General features: G+C 39.9%; 1 protein-coding gene across 1 annotated transcript in view; it reads right to left on the bottom strand.

Annotated features, from left to right (window-relative positions):
• The window catches only part of LANCL3 (LanC like family member 3), a 97,362-nt gene that overhangs the window by 15,979 nt on the left and 62,754 nt on the right, over positions 1-18,629 (bottom strand). The window contains exons 2-3 of the mRNA XM_037001539.2: positions 9,398-9,521; positions 6,705-6,902 (exon numbers count right to left, since the gene is read on the bottom strand). Coding sequence (XP_036857434.1) covers positions 6,705-6,902; positions 9,398-9,521 — 322 coding nt within the window. The remainder of the gene's footprint in view (positions 1-6,704; positions 6,903-9,397; positions 9,522-18,629) is intronic.

Below are 18,629 nucleotides of genomic sequence, written 5' to 3'. Positions count from 1 at the left end.
CAGATCCAATATGTGCCTTCTCTGTGCTACACTGTTCTCCCCGTGACCCCCCACACCATGTGTACTAAACATAATACCCCTCAATCCCCTTCTCTCTCCCTCCTCACCAGCCCTCTCACACCCCTCCCCTTTGGTAACCACTACTCCCTTCTTGGAGTCTCTGAGTCTGCTGCTATTTTGTTCCTTCAGTTTTGCTTCATTGTTATACTCCACAAATGAGGGAAATCATTTGGCATTTGTCTTTCTCCACCTGGCATATTTCACTGAGCATAATGTCCTCCAGCTCCATCCACGTTGTTGCAAATGGTAGGATTTGTTTCCTTCTTACAGCTGAATAGTATTCCATTGTGTATATGTACCACATCTTCTTTATCCATTCATCTACTGATGGAGACTTAGGTTGCTTCCATGTCTTGGCTATTGTAAAAAGTGCTGTGATAAACATAGGGGTGCATATGTCTTTTTTAATCTGAGAAGCTGTATTCGGGTAAATTCCAAGGAGTGGGATTCCCGGGTCAAATGGTATTTCTATTGAGTTTTTTGAGGAACCTCCATATTGCTTTCCACAATGGTTGAACTAGCTTGCATTCTCACCAGCGTGTAGGAGGTTTCCCCTTTCTCCACATCCTCACCAACATTTGTTGTTCTTAGTCTTTTCGATGCTGGCCATCCTTACTGGTGTGAGGTGATATCTCATTGTAGTTTTAATTTGCATTTTCCTGATGATTAGTGATGTGGAGGATCTTTTCGTGTGCCTGTTGGCCATCTGAATTTCTTCTTTGAAGAACTGTCTCTTCATATCCTCTGACCATTTGTTAATCGGGTTATTTGCTTTTTGGGTGTTGAGGCATATAAGTTCTTTATATATTTTGGATGTTAGCCCCTTGTCAGATATGTCATTTACAAATATATTCTCCCATACTGTAGGGTGCCTTTTTGTTCTGTTGATGGTGTCCTTTGCTATATAGAAACTTTTTAGTTTGATGTAGTCCCATGAGTTCATTTTTGCTTTTGTTCCCCTTGCTCGAGGAGATGTGTTCAGGAAGAAGTTGCTCATGCTTATATTCAGGAGATGTTTGCCTATGTTGTTTTCTAAGAGTTTTATGGTTTCATGACTTACATTCAAGTCTTTAATTCATTTCTAGTTTACTTTTATGTATCAGGTTAAACAATAATCCAATTTCATTCTCTTGCATGTAGCTTTCCAGTTTTGCCAATACCAGCTGCTGAAGAGGCTGTCATTTCCCCGTTGTATATCCATAACTCCTTTATCGTATATTAATTGACCACATATAGTTGGGTTTATATCAGGGCTCTCTAGTCTGTTCCATTGATCTATGGGTCTGTTCTTGTGCCAGTACCAATTTGTCTTGATTACTGTGGCTTTGTAGTAGAGCTTGAAGCCAGGGAGCGTAATGCCCCCAGCTTTATTCTTCTTTCTCAGGATTGCTTTGGCTATTTGGGGTCTTTGGTGGTTCCATATGAATTTTAGGACGATTTTCTCTAGTTCGTTGAAGAATGCTGTTGGTATTTTGATAGGAATTGCATTGAATCTATAGATTGCTTTAGGTAAGATGGCCATTTTGACAATATTAATTCTTCCTATCCATGAGCATGGGATGAGTTTCCATTTATTGGTATCTTCTTTAATTTCTCTTAAAAGTGTCTTGTAGTTTTTAGGGTATAGGTCTTTCACTTCCTTGGTTAGGTTTATTCCTAGGTATTTTATTCTTTTTGATGCAACTGTGAATGGAATTGTTTTCCTGATTTCTCTCTCTGCTAGTTCATTGTTAGTATATAGGAATGCCACAGATTTCTGTGTATTAATTTTGTATCCTGTAACTTTGCTGAATTCATATATTAGATCTAGTAGTTTTGGAGTGGATTATTTAGGGTTTTTTATGTACAATATCATGTCATCTGCAAACAGGGACTATTTAACTTCTTCCTTACCAATTTGGATACCTTGTATTTCTTTGTGTTGTCTGATTGCCATGGCTAGGACCTCCAGTATTATGTTGAATAACAGTGGGGAGAGTGGGCATCCCTGTCTTTTTCCCGATCTTAGAGGAAAGGCTTTCAGATTCTCGCTGTTAAATATGATGTTGACTGTGGGTTTGTCATATATGGCCTTTATTATGTTGAGGTACTTGCCCTCTATACCGATTTTGTGGAGAGTTTTTATCATGAATGGATGTTGAATTTTGTCAAATGCTTTTTCAGCATCTATGGAGATGATCATGCGGTTTTTGTCCTTCTTTTTTGTTGATGTGGTGGATGATGTAGATGGATTTTCAAATGTTGTACCATCCTTGCATCCCTGGAATAGATCCTACTTGATCATGATGGATGATCTTTTTGATGTACTTTTGAATTCAGTTTGCTAATATTTTGTTGAGTATTTTTGCATCTATGTTCATCAGGGATATTGGTCTGTAATTTTCTTTTTTTTGTGGTGTCTTTGCCTGGTTTTGGTATTAGAGTGATGCTGGCCCCATAGAATGAGTTTGGAAGTATTCCCTCTTCTTCTACTCTTTGGAAAACTTTAAGGGGGATGGGTATTATGTCCTCACTAAATGTTTGATAAAATTCAGCGGTGAAGCCATCTGGTCCAGGAGTTTTGTTCTTAGGTAGTTTTTTGATTACCACTTCAATTTCATTGCTGATAATTGGTCTATTCAGATTTTCTGTTTCTTCCTTGGTCAGCCTTGGAAGGTTGTATTTTTCTAGAAAGTTGTCCACTTCTTCTAGTTTATCCAGTTTGTTAGCATATAATTTTTCATAGTATTCTGTAATAATTCTTTGTATTTTGGTGGTGTCCGTAGTGATTTTTCCTTTCTGATTTCTGATTCTGTTTATGTGTGTAGACTCTTTTTTTCTTGATAAGTCTGGCTAGGGGTTTATCTATTTTGTTTATTTTCTCGAAGAACCAGCTCTTGCTTTCATTGATTCTTTCTATTGTTTTATTCTTCTCAATTTTATTTATTTCTGCTCTAATCTTTATGATGTCCCTCCTTCTACTGACTTTGGTCCTCATTTGTTCTTCTTTTTCTAGTTTCATTAATTGTGAGTTTAGACTGCTTATATGGAATTGTTCTTCTTTCCTGAGGTAGGCCTGTATTGCGATGTACTTTCCTCTTAGCATGGCCTTGGCTGTGTCCCACAGATTTTGCAGTGTTGAATTATTGCTGTCATTTGTCTCCATGTATTGCTTGATCTCTGTTTTTATTTGGACATTGATCCATCAGGTTATTTAGGAGCATGTTGTGAAGCCTCCATGTGTGTGTGGGATTTTTCATTTTCTTTGCATAATTTATTTCTAGTTTCATACCTTTGTGGTCTGAGAAACTGGTTGGTACAATTTCAATCTTTTTGAATTTACTGAGTCTCTTTTTGTGGCGTAGTGTATGATCTATTCTTGAAAATGTTCCATGAGCACTTGAGAAGAATGTGTATTTTGCTGCTTTTGGGTGTAGAGTTCTGTAGATGTCTGTTAGGTCCATCTGTTGTAATGTGTTGTTCAGTGCCTCTGTGTCCTTACTTATTTTCTGTCTGGTTGATCTGTCCTTTGGAGTGAGTAGAGTGTTAAAGTCTCCTAGAATGAATACATTACATTCTATTTCCCCTTTTAATTCAGTTAGTATTTGTTTCACATATGTAGGTGCTCCTGTGTTGGGAGCATAGATATTTATAATGGTTATATCTTCTTGTTGGATTGACCCCATTATCATTATGTAATGTCCTTCTTTGTCTCTTGTGACTTTCTTTGTTTTGAAGTCTATTTTGTCTGATACAAGTACTGCAACACCTGCTTTTTTCTCTCTCTTAGTTGAATGAAATATCTTTTTCCATCCCTTCACTTTTAGTCTGTGTATGTCTTTGGGTTTAAAGTGAGTCTCTTGTAGGCTGCATATAGATGGGTCTTGTTTTTTTATCCATTCAGTGACTCTATGTCTTTTGATTGGTGCATTCAGACCATTTACATTTAGGGTGATTATCGATAGGTATATACTTATTGCCATTGCAGACTTTAGATTCATGGTTACCAAAGGTTCAAGGTTAACTTCCCTACTATCTAAGAGTCTAACTTAACTCAATATGCTATTACAAACACAATCTAAGGGTTCTTTTCTTTTTCTCCTCCTTTTTCTTCCTCCTCTATTCTTTATATATTAGGTACTCTTTGTCTATCCCTTGATTGACTTTGGGGATAGTTAATTTAATTTTGCATTTGCTTAGTAATTAGCTGTTCTACTTTCTTTACTGTGGTTTTATTACCTCTGGTGACAGCTATCCAACCCTAGGAACACTTCCATCTATAGCAGTCCCTCCAAAATACACTGTAGAGATGGTTTGTGGGAGGTAAATTCTCTCAGCTTTTGCTTATTTGGAAATTGTTTAATCCCTCCTTCAAATTTAAATGATAATCTTGCCGAATAATGTAATCTTGGTTCCAGGCCCTTCTGCTTCATGGCATTAAATACATCATGCCACTCCCTTCTGGCCTGTAAGGTTTCTGCTGAGAAGTCTGATGTTAGCCTGATGGGTTTTCCTTTGTATGTGATCTTATTTCTCTCTCTGGCTGCTTTTAACAGTCTGTCCTTATCCTTGATCTTTGCCATTTTAATTACTATATGTCTTGGTGTTGTCTTCCTTGGGTCCCTTGTGTTTGGAGATCTTTGCACATCCATGGCTTGAGTGATTATCTCCTTCCCCAGATTGGGGAAGTTTTTAGCAATTACCTCCTCAAAGACACCTTCTATCCCTTTCTCTCTCTCTTCTTCTTCTGGTACCCCTATAATGCGAATATTGTTCCGTTTGGATTGGTCACACAGTTCTCTCAATATTCTTTCATTCTTAGAGATCCTTTTTTCTCTCTGTGCCTCAGCTTCTTTGTATTCCTCTTCTCTAGTTTCTATTTTATTTATCATCTTCTCCACCATATCCAATCTGCTTTTAATACCCTCCATTGTGCTCTTCAATGATTGGATCTCCATCCAGAATTCATTCCTGAGTTCCTGAATATCTTTCGGTACCTCCATTAGCATGTTAATGATTTTTATTTTTAACTCCCTTTCACAAAGAGTCATGGGATCCATGTCATCTTTCTCAGGGGTTATATTAATTTTACTCTGTACCAGGTTTCTTTTGCGTTTCATATTTGTGTATGGCGTATCTTCCCATTCTTAATATGACATTTCTAATACATTGCGTCCTTTCAAAATATTCTGTATTTTACCTTGGGACATCTCCAAAATTCAAGGGTCCTGGGGTGCTTGGCACTTATCCAGAGACTATCACTGATAATAATTAAAGGGAATGGGAAATGGGAGTGTTGAGCATAACATGAAGGGGTAACATTTCCAGAAAGGTAAATAACTATTGTTTTTCTCCAAAAACTTCAAAGCAAGAAGAAATGGTCTCACAATGTCACTGATGGGAATTAGCCTGGACATAATGCACAATGCCCTGGCATTGGTATAAGCACACAAAGGAGACTCTGAAGTCCCTTCCTTAGGTAAATGTGGCAGTCAGAGACAATAGGACCAATGAACTAAGACATATTATTTGTCAACTCAAACTGTAACAAGGAAAACTGAAATTACAGTTGGATTAAAGAACATTAATTAGATAAGGAAGTAATAGAAATCAGGTAACAAATATATATCAATCAAATATATTTTAAGGCACAGCATTAAAGCATAGCCTTGAAAATTAAATCCACTCCTAATCCAAAAATTTTGTGTTGTTTGGTATTTTAAATCTCTCTCTGGCCAATCAACCAAAATTAATTGATTTATTTGAATTTAACTTCTTTTGAATTGCCCCTTCTCGGAAGGTCTAATTAGCAGTATAATGAGATTAGAAAGAAAAGAATAAAGGAAATGATGAGGTCTGAAAATTTCTAGACTCAATTCCAGAGAGTTCACTGCAGATGGCTTCTCATTCCTCTAGACTTTTTATTAGGTGATGATGCAACACCTCATCTGAAGAAGAGTTATAGAACAGTGTGTCTCGAACATAACGTGCATACAAATCACCTAGGAATCTTGTTAAAATGCAGATTCTGATTCAGTGGGCTGGGGTGGGGCCTGAGATTCTGGATCTCTAATAAGCTCCCATGTTGCAAATACCAGTAGTCCAGGGACCAGGTTTTGAAATGCCAAGCTCCAGATCTGTGCACTGTTCGGTGTAGTTATTTATTACTTGCAATGCGGCTACTCTGAGTTGAGATTGGATGTAAGTTTGAAATATGTACAGGATTTCAAAGAATTAATATGAGGAAAATGTGGAATGGCTCAATTTTAAAATTGGTTGCATGTTAAAATAATCTTTTATGTATATTGGGTCATCTAACATATATTATTTAAATTAATTTCACCTGTTTCTTTTTAGGTTTTTAATAGAAATTTTTAAAATTCTGTTCCATATGTGGATCATATTATATTCTATTGGACAGTGCTTGTTTAATTTATGTACAAATAGATACAGATCATATAACTTTAAAAATATGGGATCATTTCTGGAGATCTGTTAAAGATCAAGACATTTGTGGCTTTGAAAAATTTCATTTGGACTTTTTTATTTCAATTTCATGTAGTAATGACACAAGATAAGAAATACCCTCACTTCCCAGAAAAGGTACTTCTCTCAGGCTAAGCCTGGTGCAAGGAATGTTTTCAGATAATAGTGTGTGTGAAGACCTGGGGCGCCGTGGCACCAGTGCACCAGCTCGTTCTCTCTCTCGATGGCTTCACCAAGCTCAGGTGGCCAGTTGCAGTTCTGTTCCTGCTCCATGAGGAAGTCCACACTCTGCCACACCAGCTCCTGTTCTGAGGGCTTCAGGTGCTCATGGTAAGAAAGAAGCATCTGGAGAATGGATGACAGGCCATGAGCTGCTCCTATATTGACAAAGCATAATTAATTCACACAATTGGGAGGAGAGCCAGTTTAATTTAGTGAAAGACAATCAGTATAAAAAAATGAATGGTGATATTACTTGAAAGCACAGAGTAATACAGTAATTGAGTTGCTGAAGACCTAGGCTTCTGGGAAAGATATGTTAGAGCAGGGTCTGCAAAGTATAGCCTGCAGGCCAAATATGGTCTACCTCTTGTTTGTTTGTTTGTTTGTTTTGCTGTTTTTTTATTAAGGTATCATTGATACACAATCTTATGAAAGTTTTTGCAACATTCACCCATATTATCAAGTCTCCCCACACACCCCATTGCAGTCACTGTCCATCAGCATAGTAAGATGCTGTACAGCCACTACGTGTCTTCTCTGTATCATTTGTTTTAGTAAACAAAGTTTTATTGAAACACAGCCATGCTCATTCATTTGTGTATTGTCTACAGCTGATTTAGTGCTATGATGGTGGAGTGGTATTTGTAACAGAAACCATTTGGCCCACAAAACTGAAAATATCTATTATCTATCCCTGTGTAGAAAAAAGTTTAATGACTAATCCCTATTTTAGATAAAAGGATTTTTAATGCTGTAATTAACATATCAATAGCTTTTATGAAATGCCCTTAAAATACTTGAAAATAATTTCTTCTAGGTATCCTAAACATTCATTCAACACATAAGAATTAAGCATCTACTATGTGCCAGATACTACAGTTCTACAGACTGAAAGTAAATCAGCGAACAAAACAGACTAAATCCCTTCTCCTGTAAAGTTAAATAGTACTAACTGGTATTAATTTATTTGATCCTTCACAATTAGCAGTGTGTTTTGGGCATTGTCCAAGCCCCAGGGATACAATTACGAATATGACTGGGTATGTACCCTTGAGGCCCTCCCCATCCAGTCTGGAGAAAAAACCAACCTTGGCAGATACTGTCAGTGCCCTGCCCATCACCTCATCCCCACTCATTATCCTAGGGCACCTATCCTCCTTGCTGCCTATTTCAAGCACCTCTCATTTTGCCAGAAGCTTTTTCTGGCCACAGAGCTGTGCCCAGTCTACAGGCACAGGGCTGAAATTAACACCTAGGGAATTAACACCTCTGGGAGCAGCACTCGACCAATAAAGAAAGGAGTTGGTGAATGACCACCCCCAGCTTCCTCACCCAGAGGGTGGGACAATTCTGAGGCATGTTCTCTACAGCCTCTTACTGTCCCCAGTGGAAATGAGCCTCAGTTATTCATAACTGCCCATTATTACATCTTCCATTAACTTCTTTTCTCTTCCCTGTCTTGCCTCCTCATTCCATTATCAACACTTACTGGGATTACCTTACAAGAAACCATTTACACCCAAGCTCTTGTTTCAAAGACAGATGCTAGGGAAATTTTGATGGGAACTTAAAGGTCCTTTGAGAAAACTCTCACAGAGCTATTAGTCTATAAGCTCATTGCTGACGTTGTTTGTCATCTATTGATTCACTTGTTTGGGTACCCTCATTATGTACGGGCTCTTGGTAAAGGTCCAGAGATCCCAAAGATAAATGAGAGAAAGTTCCCATTCTGAAGGTGCACAAACCCACTCAGGTGGTTGGTAAGCCATTAACTACAGTGTGATGTGATAAAGGCTCCATTAGGAGTGTGGCAGGGTGACCTGGCATTAACCAATTTTGCTTTGGGGTAAAACTCAAAATGTGTGAATGTTTCTCCAGAGAAAGTTCAATAAATGCTTTTTTGCAAAAGCACAAAGTTTCTCAATAGATTTAATAATGCCTGAAGTCCTGTTGTAAGTATTACAGACAGATGAAGTGGGTACAGGAAGCCAAGCATTCTAGCCACAAGGAGCAAGCACAAAGGTTACACAGATATGAGAACAGTTTGCTTACAAGAGACTATGCTGGGCAGAACCAAGGAAGGGAGAGATAAAGCTTGAGTTTGGAGAAGGAGGCAGTTGATCTATAAAGGGCCTTGCAAGTCATGCTCAGAAGTGATGGGGAGGAACTGCTGAAGGATTCAAAAGGGGAGTAACTAATTTTTCGTTTACAGCCTCAGATCTCAAAAGTAGCCACTGTGATTTGGTTGTCTGTTATTAATCCACTAATATTAAAAACTTGACAACGTTAGTGGTGGAATCCTGTTTCCCTGTGCACAGGAAGTATTTACAATGAGTGTATAAACTATACACAAACTTTCTCAGCAAAATTAGGCCAATGAACTCACAATCTCAAATCTGGATTTTAGCCTGTAGTGGAAGTAGTTGTTAAAATAGCTACATTTCTGTCAGATAGACTATGAAAACAAATATTAAATCTTTTTGTAATCTGATTTGTAATATCTATCAATATTTTTAAATGGAATTTTAAAGTGTTTCTACTTAAATACATAGTGATGACCTACGTCAAAAACAAATCTTTCAATCTTTAGTCAACACTGGTATCAGAGACTCCTTTCATCCTACAGGAGTTTGCCAACACCTTCACTCACCTAAGTATTCGGTTCCATAGTAGGAATACATCAGGGGAAATGGTTTCCTCTTTTTCATGGCATATTGCTTCCCAGAGTCCAAAATTGCCTGGCAAATTGATTTGATCTGTGCTGGGGTCAGAACCTGAATAAGAAATTCAAGAAGTAGAAGTCAAATCAGGATCTTCTTTTTGCCTCAGACACTGGATTTTCTTGCTTAAAAAGGCCATTAACATATCCTCCCAATCCTTTTCCTATGTATAAATAAGTTTAGTCACCATAATTTTTTTAAACCACTGATTCTCTCCTTGTTGTCAAGTTTATCTGCCCTCTTCAGAAAACTTGGGTCTTTACTGTTATAGGCTTTTATAAAATGCAAAGACCACCCTACAGTTAGTTATATCATTAATCCTTGTCACAGGAACAAGAAAGTGCTCAGAAAAGACCAAAGACTGGTCCTAACTGATAATGCTTTAACAAAGCTCTTACTCCTGGCATGCGGTGCAGATCTGGCCCAGACAATGGGCCTTCAATTTGTGTCATTTAGACTGTGCTTATAAAGCCACAATTCTCTGACAAGCTGCTGCATGACAGACTCCCTGTAGCCTTTTGCATTCTCTGAATGAAACCAATGTTCAATAAGTACCAAGGCAAAATAACTTTTAATATCAAAATGACTCTGAAGAGAGAATGGCTAAATGCAACGACTTGCAGTCTTCCATCTTTTATTCAGCTTACCACAGTCAGTGTTAGGACTCTAGAGATTCAAGTGTTCTCAAGCCAGCAAAGCACCATGGAGTTGATTAATGTTGTGCTTGGGGTTGCAGTGTTCTTCTGCTTCCCACTCCTCAGGGCAGATGAGATTCTCCCTTTGGCACCCACATCATATCACCTTGACTCTGGTGTAGCACTTACCACCTGGTATGTTGTGTCTGTCTGTCTCTCTCTCTACTAGACCATCAATTATTTGGGGGAAGAGACTGTGGCACCTCATCATTTTGGTATCCTTGGTTCCTAATACAGTACCTGAGGGGCCCTTTGGTAGCTGATGCGTAAATATGGGCCAGTTTACTGGCATGAAAAGCAGAGCCCTCCCGCCCCTTTCCTTAAGTCCCTCCCTCCCTCCATTTCTTCCTCCTTCCATTTTTCCCTCCCTCTTTACCTTCCTTCCACAATTATTTCCTAAGCCCTTACTATATTTCAGGAAAATCTGTTCCAGATGCTGGAGATAGGACAGTGAAAAGACACACAGGAACTCTCCCCTCATGAAGCCAACCTTCCAAAACGACAGGCCCGCACAAAAAAAGTACCAGTCAGAGTAACCCTGCCCCCACCCCTTCCCCAAATCCCCTGAAGTTTAGCCTTGGTCTGACTGAATGAATCTGGGATCAAGGAAAAGTCCACTGGATTTTGGCCCCTCTTCTAAGACTCACACATCAAATTTTCCTACCTGTTACCTACTATTAGATTCATTAATTCCTTTCAAAATAAAGTACAAATGATTTCTTATGTCATAACTTGCTCCTCTGATTTACCCAACAATAGAAGAGTAAACTATGATCCAGGTTTTGGCCTCCACAAATCTAGCATTTCATTTGGAAAATAATTACATAAAGAGGAAGCTGTTCATTAATCCATTCTGCCAATTCACATTTACTGAGCTACTATTCCAGTGAGGCCCTCTGCTAGGTATTGTGGATGCAGTTCTAGAAAGCCTGGAACATATTTTTTCCCTAGAGGGAACTTACTTTTCAGGGCTGGAGATGAGACATAGACAGAAGTAATTAAAATTTGGGAGCCTAGGGGTGGAAAGAAATAGCAATGCACAGTATGTAGCACAGACAATGAAGCCCTGCTCAACTTCACTAAGACTTTACTGTCTCCTCATTTTCCATCTAGTTGCTCAGAAACAATTATGTCCTGGCTTCCAACTTAAATTTTCCTTCTGTTAGCTCCTTATCTTTGTTTCTTGGGTTTACTCCTCCTTTCTGCCTGAAATTCCCAAAGACCTGATCTTCCTTTTCCTAGGCATCCTCACCATCATTCCTGGGCTCAGACTTGGATCATTCCTTAGCTGAATAGCAGTCTCTCTGAAGTGATTCCCTACTCTGCTTCTATTTGAATTGCTACCAAGTTTTTCATTTGCTATTAAAAACATCTTACTCTTTGTGCCTTTGTGAGTACCAGCTGACCTTACACTTGGTCTTGCTCTGCATAATATCCTACATCATCCATCTTATATCAACCCCTCCATTCTGGCTCACTTACAGAAACCTGGTAAGAGCCTTCAAGGGCACAAACACGACTCTAACCTGGTCCCCTCCCTTATTTTCCTAGGATTCTATCTGGCTCTTCAACTGTCTGCCAATTTTGGTCTTGAATCCATATGACAGAAACTGTTTTTGTGAAAGGAAAAGGTCATTAAATTTTGGGATTATGTGCTCATTTTAATTACTGAAATACTCCCTATTTGACTTCTGTGCCAATGATTGAAATAGGCTTATTCTTTCCTCAGTGGAACATTTATTCATGTCTCCCCACCCCCGTGTATGTGTGTGTGTGTGTGTGAATGTGTTCACCTGCTTTTTTAAACCCAGAAAAAAAAAATCAACTAGGTTATGCGATGCCTACACCCTTTCTTTCCATCCCTAATCCACAGCTTAGAATAGAGCATGAATTTATAAAATATCTCAAAAACTCCCTGGTCATGCATCATCTCTGGGTGGTTTCCTCTTATCTCTCAGAAACACTGTGAAAAACAAAGAGAAACCGCGCTTGTTGGGCTGGATAAAGACTAGTTACGCGTGTAATTCTTTATCTCTGCGAACAGACCAGACCTACCCTTGGGTTTATTGGTCAGCAAATAAAAAGTGAAAACAGTGCTCATAAAGAGTATGGAGGGGAACACTGAGGAAGAGTGTGCTCTTTTCTTCCCCCTGAACAAACAGCACAGAAAGAAGAAAGGAGATGAGATGTGAGGGGAGGGCTTGTTCTCATTCTCTCATTTGTCTGCTTTCTCAGACATCCCTCCATCCCTGCTCCTAGCCCATGGGAGCGTGCACCAGCACATGCACTACCTCCAAGGAGACGGCCTGGGTGCCACCGAAACACTGAGGAGCTGGGAATGAGGAAGTGGCACTTCCAGTGGGAAAAAGAGTGGGGATGGTAGAGAGGGGCTCCCTGCCCATCAGGCCTTTACCAAAACAAACCCAGATTCCCTATCCTGTATTTGTAGTACCTAAGGCCTCAGTGTGGGTTGATATCTTGGATGCATTTGGTTTGTTAAATAAACTTTTTTTCACACTGAATTAAATGGTGTCTCAAAAATGCAAAGAAAGGCTGGTGGTTTGCTATAAACAGTTCGATTAGTTTAACCAATTGCCTTTGCTGATCTGCACACACACGTGTTTGTCACGAAACACTCCAATTGGGCTGGGCTCTGAGTAGAAGAGACAAGAGAGCAATAAACACGATGCTATGTATCTTGACCCTACCTGAAGGTTGTGCTATGACTGAACCACCTCCATACTGAGGAGAGACAACCTTTGTTAAGGAAATGAGTGAAATGTACCAAGCCACAGAAAGCTTGCCTCACCACAGACACCTTTCCAGGGCAAGTGTCCTGCCCACAGGCCCTGTGAAGTGGTAGTCTTTGCTAGCTACCTAGCAACCATTGCCATTATTTTCAAGGAATTGTCCAAAATGCCCTATGTGCTTGCCCATCTACATGGTATGCAGAAAGTTATTCTGAGATCACACTGAACACATACGTAACAGAGTAAGATTCTGATATTAATTTCAGTGTTTTCCTCCAGCCATTTATTTTACCCCAATCCTTTGTCCCACCAGTCTGGTGGTAGAATAGGCTTCTGCTCAGAAAAAGAAACAAGCTATTGACTACCAATGAACCTCAAAATGACTTTTGATACCCATGGACAAGAGCTTTGAGGAAAAGGCTTTTAAGTTGTTAGAACCTGGGTATTTTATAACTTAAACTTGATACCAAAAACAATAGACTTGAAGAATATGTAGAGTCAGAATGAAGCTAAAAGCTCTTCAAGGTGGGAGGAAGTGACACAGAAAGGAAACCAGGAAGTTGAAAGTCAATGTGGAGCTCCTGCTTTCTTACCTCCCCCTTGTGCCAAGCCTTAGGAGTGATCCTATAATCCCCTGGACAGGTTTGGGGATCCATAAGAAAATAGGATGTGTGCTCCCTTTCTGTCTGGAATCTGGGGAGGTGGTAGCCTCAAAGATGTGGCTCCTGCCTCAGGATCTGGGTGGTTACTGACACATGGCATGTCCCATGTGAGCCAACGACAATCCTGAGTTTCCGATGCGCACCATGGTGGTGTAGAGAAACTTCCCATCCCCCAGAGTAAATTTATTTTGAAAAAATTCTCAGTCCAAATAATTTCAAATTAAAGAGTTGGGGAAACATTTTCGTACAAAGTCAACATTCACAATTAGTTAGATTTTTACTTTTGATGCTTCTTTAGGGGTTGTGGTTTGGTAGGAACTCACCAGGATATGTGGCAGAATGAGGAAATATGGAGCCGGTACAGATTGCTCTAGTTAATGATTCCCTTCCAGATACTAAAGGGACTCAGCAGGGAATTTCAGTTATAAACATTTGGTTCCAAATTACCATTTCAAAGTTGTTTCCTTTCCCTTCTCATGTCAGGGAACACAAGCCAAGAAAACACTCGAAACCAGAAAAGAAAAACAGGTTTTACCCCATTCTTGCAGATTTATTACAAGTATCTGGTAACCCAGTCTGCAACAAATGTCCCTAGATGATTTCCCTGTGTTTCCTATAACACACTATACTGTCTCAGAGTGTGAGCTTCTTTATGTATAAAAAGGGGATCACAATGACTTGCCCACCTTTGTCCTCAGGTGCTGGTAAGACTCATGAAAAAGCAGTTCCCAACACCTGGCTGCATGTTGCAATCACCTGGGGAGCTTTTTTTAAAAAAATCCTGATGCCTTGACCACACCCCAAACCAATGACATCAGACTCCCTAGGTGTGGGACCCAGGCATCAGTATTTTTTAAAGCTCCCAGGTGATTCCAAAGTGCAGTCAAGGTTTGAGAATCACTGCTATGAAATACTGAATGAATCCAGAAATAGTTTTTAAAAGCAAAGCAGTGATAATATAATGATAATGAGAAAGAAGACAGCTGAAGGGAACACAAGCAAAGGATACTCCCAGATACAGAGAAACACCTTTAGTCTGAGTCATGGGGGAGTGGCAGAGAGAAACCTGATGTGCACATGAATGGACGGACACGCTGGGTCAGGCCACAGGTCAACTAAACCTCATCCAGTGTTTCCAACACAGGCACCAATGCACATTTTGTGGGGGAGTAATGGAGAAATCAGAGAACAGAGCAGACAGTGCACTGGACTAGGATTCAGGGAGCTGGGCTTGAGATCCACAGTAACCATGGTTGTCTTCAGAACTCTGTTTCCTCGTCTGGAATATAAAGGGACTGGACTAGAATCTGTCCACTAAGTCAGTGCTTCTTAAATTTTAGCGTGCCTAAATATCACCTAGTGAGCTAGCTCAAACACAGCTTCCCGGGCCTCACCCTCAGAGACTTTCAGTAGCTGTGCAGTGGGGCCTGAGATCTTACACTGCTAACAAGCTCTCAGGTGATGGGCATGTTGCTGGCCTGGGAACAACCCACTGAATAACACTGTACTAAGCGACCTCTAAGGTTCCTCTAGGCTCCACACTCTGGCTCTCTAAGGCACTGGAGGAGCCTGGCTCTTCAACCAAAGAGGGAGCATAGCATGGTGGTCAAAAATGTGGGCGTTGGGGTCAGAGAGACCCAAGTTCCAAACATAGTTTCACCACTTTCTAGCAGTGTGGATTTATGCAATTATTTTACCTTCTAAGCTTCAGTTTACTCATTTGTAGAAAGCATAAATAGTAAGAACTACCTCCCTCACCGGGGATTGCTATGGGGATTCCACATAAGACACTTAATACAGTCCCTACACAATGTTTATAAGTTAGAGTTAAAACAAACATCCTGTAACTGTAACTTTAGATCAATCACTTAACCTCTCTGGACCTCAGTTTTCTCATCTGAAAAAACAAGGAGTTAATTTGGTCTTTAATGTGCATCTCAGCAATAGTGTTTTGTTATTTTGTGATTAACTTCATGACTATTTACAAATCACTATGTACTTATTTGGGCTCTAATTCTGGGATGTGGATGTGATGGTATGTTTCAGTGGTTTCATTTCTTACAGGCCAGGCAAAAAGCCCTTTGCAATGAGTTTGGAGCACATGCTTAACTTGTCCTCTATTCTAGGCATTTCATCAAGATTCATATTCTCTTACGTACTTTCTTCCTAAGGAGAAAGCTTAAAGAACCAAACGTTGTTTTGGCCTCTTGGCAATAGTTACTTGAATATCTGGAGACTTTGTTCTTCCAACACCACTAAAGTGAATGACTGTGTTATTAAGGCTGGATGCATAATTGACATTTCCCATCAGACCCTCCTCTAAGCCTCTGTTGAATGAATATGTCATTTCAGTATTCTCAAACCATGGTTCAACAGACATTTTTCAAGTGTTTGCTGGGTGCATGACACTATGCTAGAGGGTACAAAAACATACAGATGAGTAGTTGCATATAATCAGGTATATAGTAAATACCTGTCTTATTTGGAAAGGCCAATTCTGATGACGTTTGTGGCCTACACTATTAGTTAGCTACTCAACAGCCATTATCCCCTCATTCCTTGCTAACTAGATCTCAATTTTATTAGGGTGACAATTGTGTTTAGTTCTAGGTGACAAATAGTGAATAACCTCAACCAATCACGTCAACCCTGTTGTCCCTTGACAGATACTCAGTTTTCAGCCTTCCCTGAAGCTAGGGTTAGCTATGTGGCTTCATCTTGATCAAAGGGGAAATCTGCTGGGGCAGGAGCATTTTGGAAAGCTTTTATTTCATGATGAGTGGAAATAAGATAGACAGACTTGGCTATCTTTTTGGTGCCTTGAATGTTTATGCACGGCCTGGAGCTATAGCAGCCATTTTGCATCTTAGGTAATGAACATATGGATTAAAGGCCAACATTCAAGGAATGGTGGAGGAGAAAGATCCTGAGGTTTGTGGACATCAATGAGTATCTCTACCACAAGAAGGACCACCTATCTCTAGACTCCTGTTATGAGAGAAAAACTATCCCCTTTTTTAAAAGTCACTGTTTACTAGGTCACTAACAGCCAAACTCACATTGAGTGGGCAGCCATAAGTGCCAACCTAACATCATGGCTAGCATTCATGTCCTTATAAAGCAATTTTTGCCCACATGTACCTGCTTCCATGGAAACCTCTACCTCTAGAGCTCTTTAAAGTGAGGCTGACTCCCTGAGTGGACAAATTCAAATGCAGTTTTCAGTTCTACCTGTACCACAAGGTTGTGATTGATTTTTCTTGTTAAGTACTAACCTAGAGCCTGGAAACAAAGCCTGGGAAAGACACTGTCGCTTTTGCTGTCATTACCCTGGGTGATCTCCCTACTCCTTCCACTCATCGTGCTCTTGGTCAGGGACACATACACTTTCCAATCCGCCACCATGACAGTAGATACTCAAATCCTCAAAGTCGATTTAGGAAGACAGAGAGGAGGCCCATGGGAGCCTCAGCAACAAGTGTTGTAAAGCAATTATCTCCTTTTCCAGGAACTGTTGTCACCTCCACCTAGGCGACTGTATTATATACTACCTACCCTGTCATTTTCTAGAGCTATTCAAGAAAATGGTCCTAAAGAACAATTATCTGAACAATTTGTGACATTTTAAGGCTCCATAACTCTTTCACTCAGATACTTTCAACAGAACAAGCTGAAAGGGTTCTTTGGCCGCGCTCTGTGACATGAGCCTGTGGCATTGATGGGTGTCCTGAAGGTCAGAAATAGCAGAAGGCAGCAGGCAGAGATTCTTTAAAACTGCTCAGAGCTTTTCTTCTTTTTTCCAATACCTTAAAATACATTTTAATAAATGTGTTCCTTAGGGCTAAGGGAAGCAGTGTGATGTAGCATGGGTTTGCCCATGAATGGCACCTTCCCTGTGTGCAAAATGAAACCTAAATCTACTGCAGCTAGGGGCAAAAGGGTAGATTGGGTGGCCACGGTTAGGACATTTGAATTTCTGGCTTTGTCATTAATATGGCCCTAAGCAAGTGATTGAACCTCTCTAGCTTCACGGTCTTCATCTATAAAATGAGGTGGCTGATCAAGTTAACCTCCCAGGGCCTTTTTGGATCATGATTTATATGATTTATAAATATGTATATAACCTCCCTTCCTCCCTTTGCATTCATTTAGGTATTGGAGAGAATCCTCTGTGTGTTCATGTCCAAAGTAGTTTTGTTAAGTTGACATTGTGTTTTCAGGGACTTTAAAAGGAAAATGATTCTGGTGTCTCATTTTCTGGTTTCTTTTCAGAGACTGTTTCAGCCAGGGATCTTTAGGAGAGTTACTTATAAAATTGAGATAGAATCACTTACTATATAAAACGACACATCAGAAAAGGAGATTTGGATGACCTGGGCATGGAGGTGCGCTGAAGGGAGCTGCCACCCACCCCTCTGATTAGGGATCAGGCAGCCATGATGAATAAATGTGTCACTGTAGCTGGTTGTAATTTTCATTTGAAGCCTAGGGGAAGGAGAAGGAATTGAAAATCTCAGAAGGACCTGGCTCTGTGGCTGAAGAGGAAGAGGAGAGTGAAGCAAACTGGCACCTCTACTCTGTTAAGGACAAGGAGCTTCCCAAAGCCTCTTCTTTAGATCTGAGCCTCCACAAATTCCAAGTGGTTGCTGCTGAATGAACGTAGCTAGGAAAGCTTCTTCCTGGTCCTTAGAAAGGCTGGGGTGAGCAACTGAGATAAAGAACCAGCACTAAGCAAAGGAGGATTTATAACCTTGTAAGTTAGTAACTAAGGCCCTCGTCTTATAGGAGGTTTATTTCATAAACATTTATTGAGCCCTGCTATGGCTCACTTGGAGAACATCAGTGAACAAGGGAGCAAACTAACTCCCTGCCATTGTGGCGATTGCAGTCCAGTGGGAATAAATGCATATTGTGCTCCATATTATCCTAAATATGTCTTATTCAACCATTCTCCATAATTAACTTTAATGGTGCTGTCTTCTGGTCTTCATAAATAAATGAATAATAAGTAACTTGTGGGCCTCATCTCATTCTGCCTGAGGCAAGTTTAACAGG

This window comes from Manis javanica, chromosome X (genome assembly GCF_040802235.1).
Source record: "Manis javanica isolate MJ-LG chromosome X, MJ_LKY, whole genome shotgun sequence".
Taxonomy (NCBI): domain Eukaryota; kingdom Metazoa; phylum Chordata; class Mammalia; order Pholidota; family Manidae; genus Manis; species Manis javanica.
The sequence above is the reverse complement of the archived record's forward strand: the minus strand, read 5'-3'. Positions and strand labels throughout refer to the sequence as shown.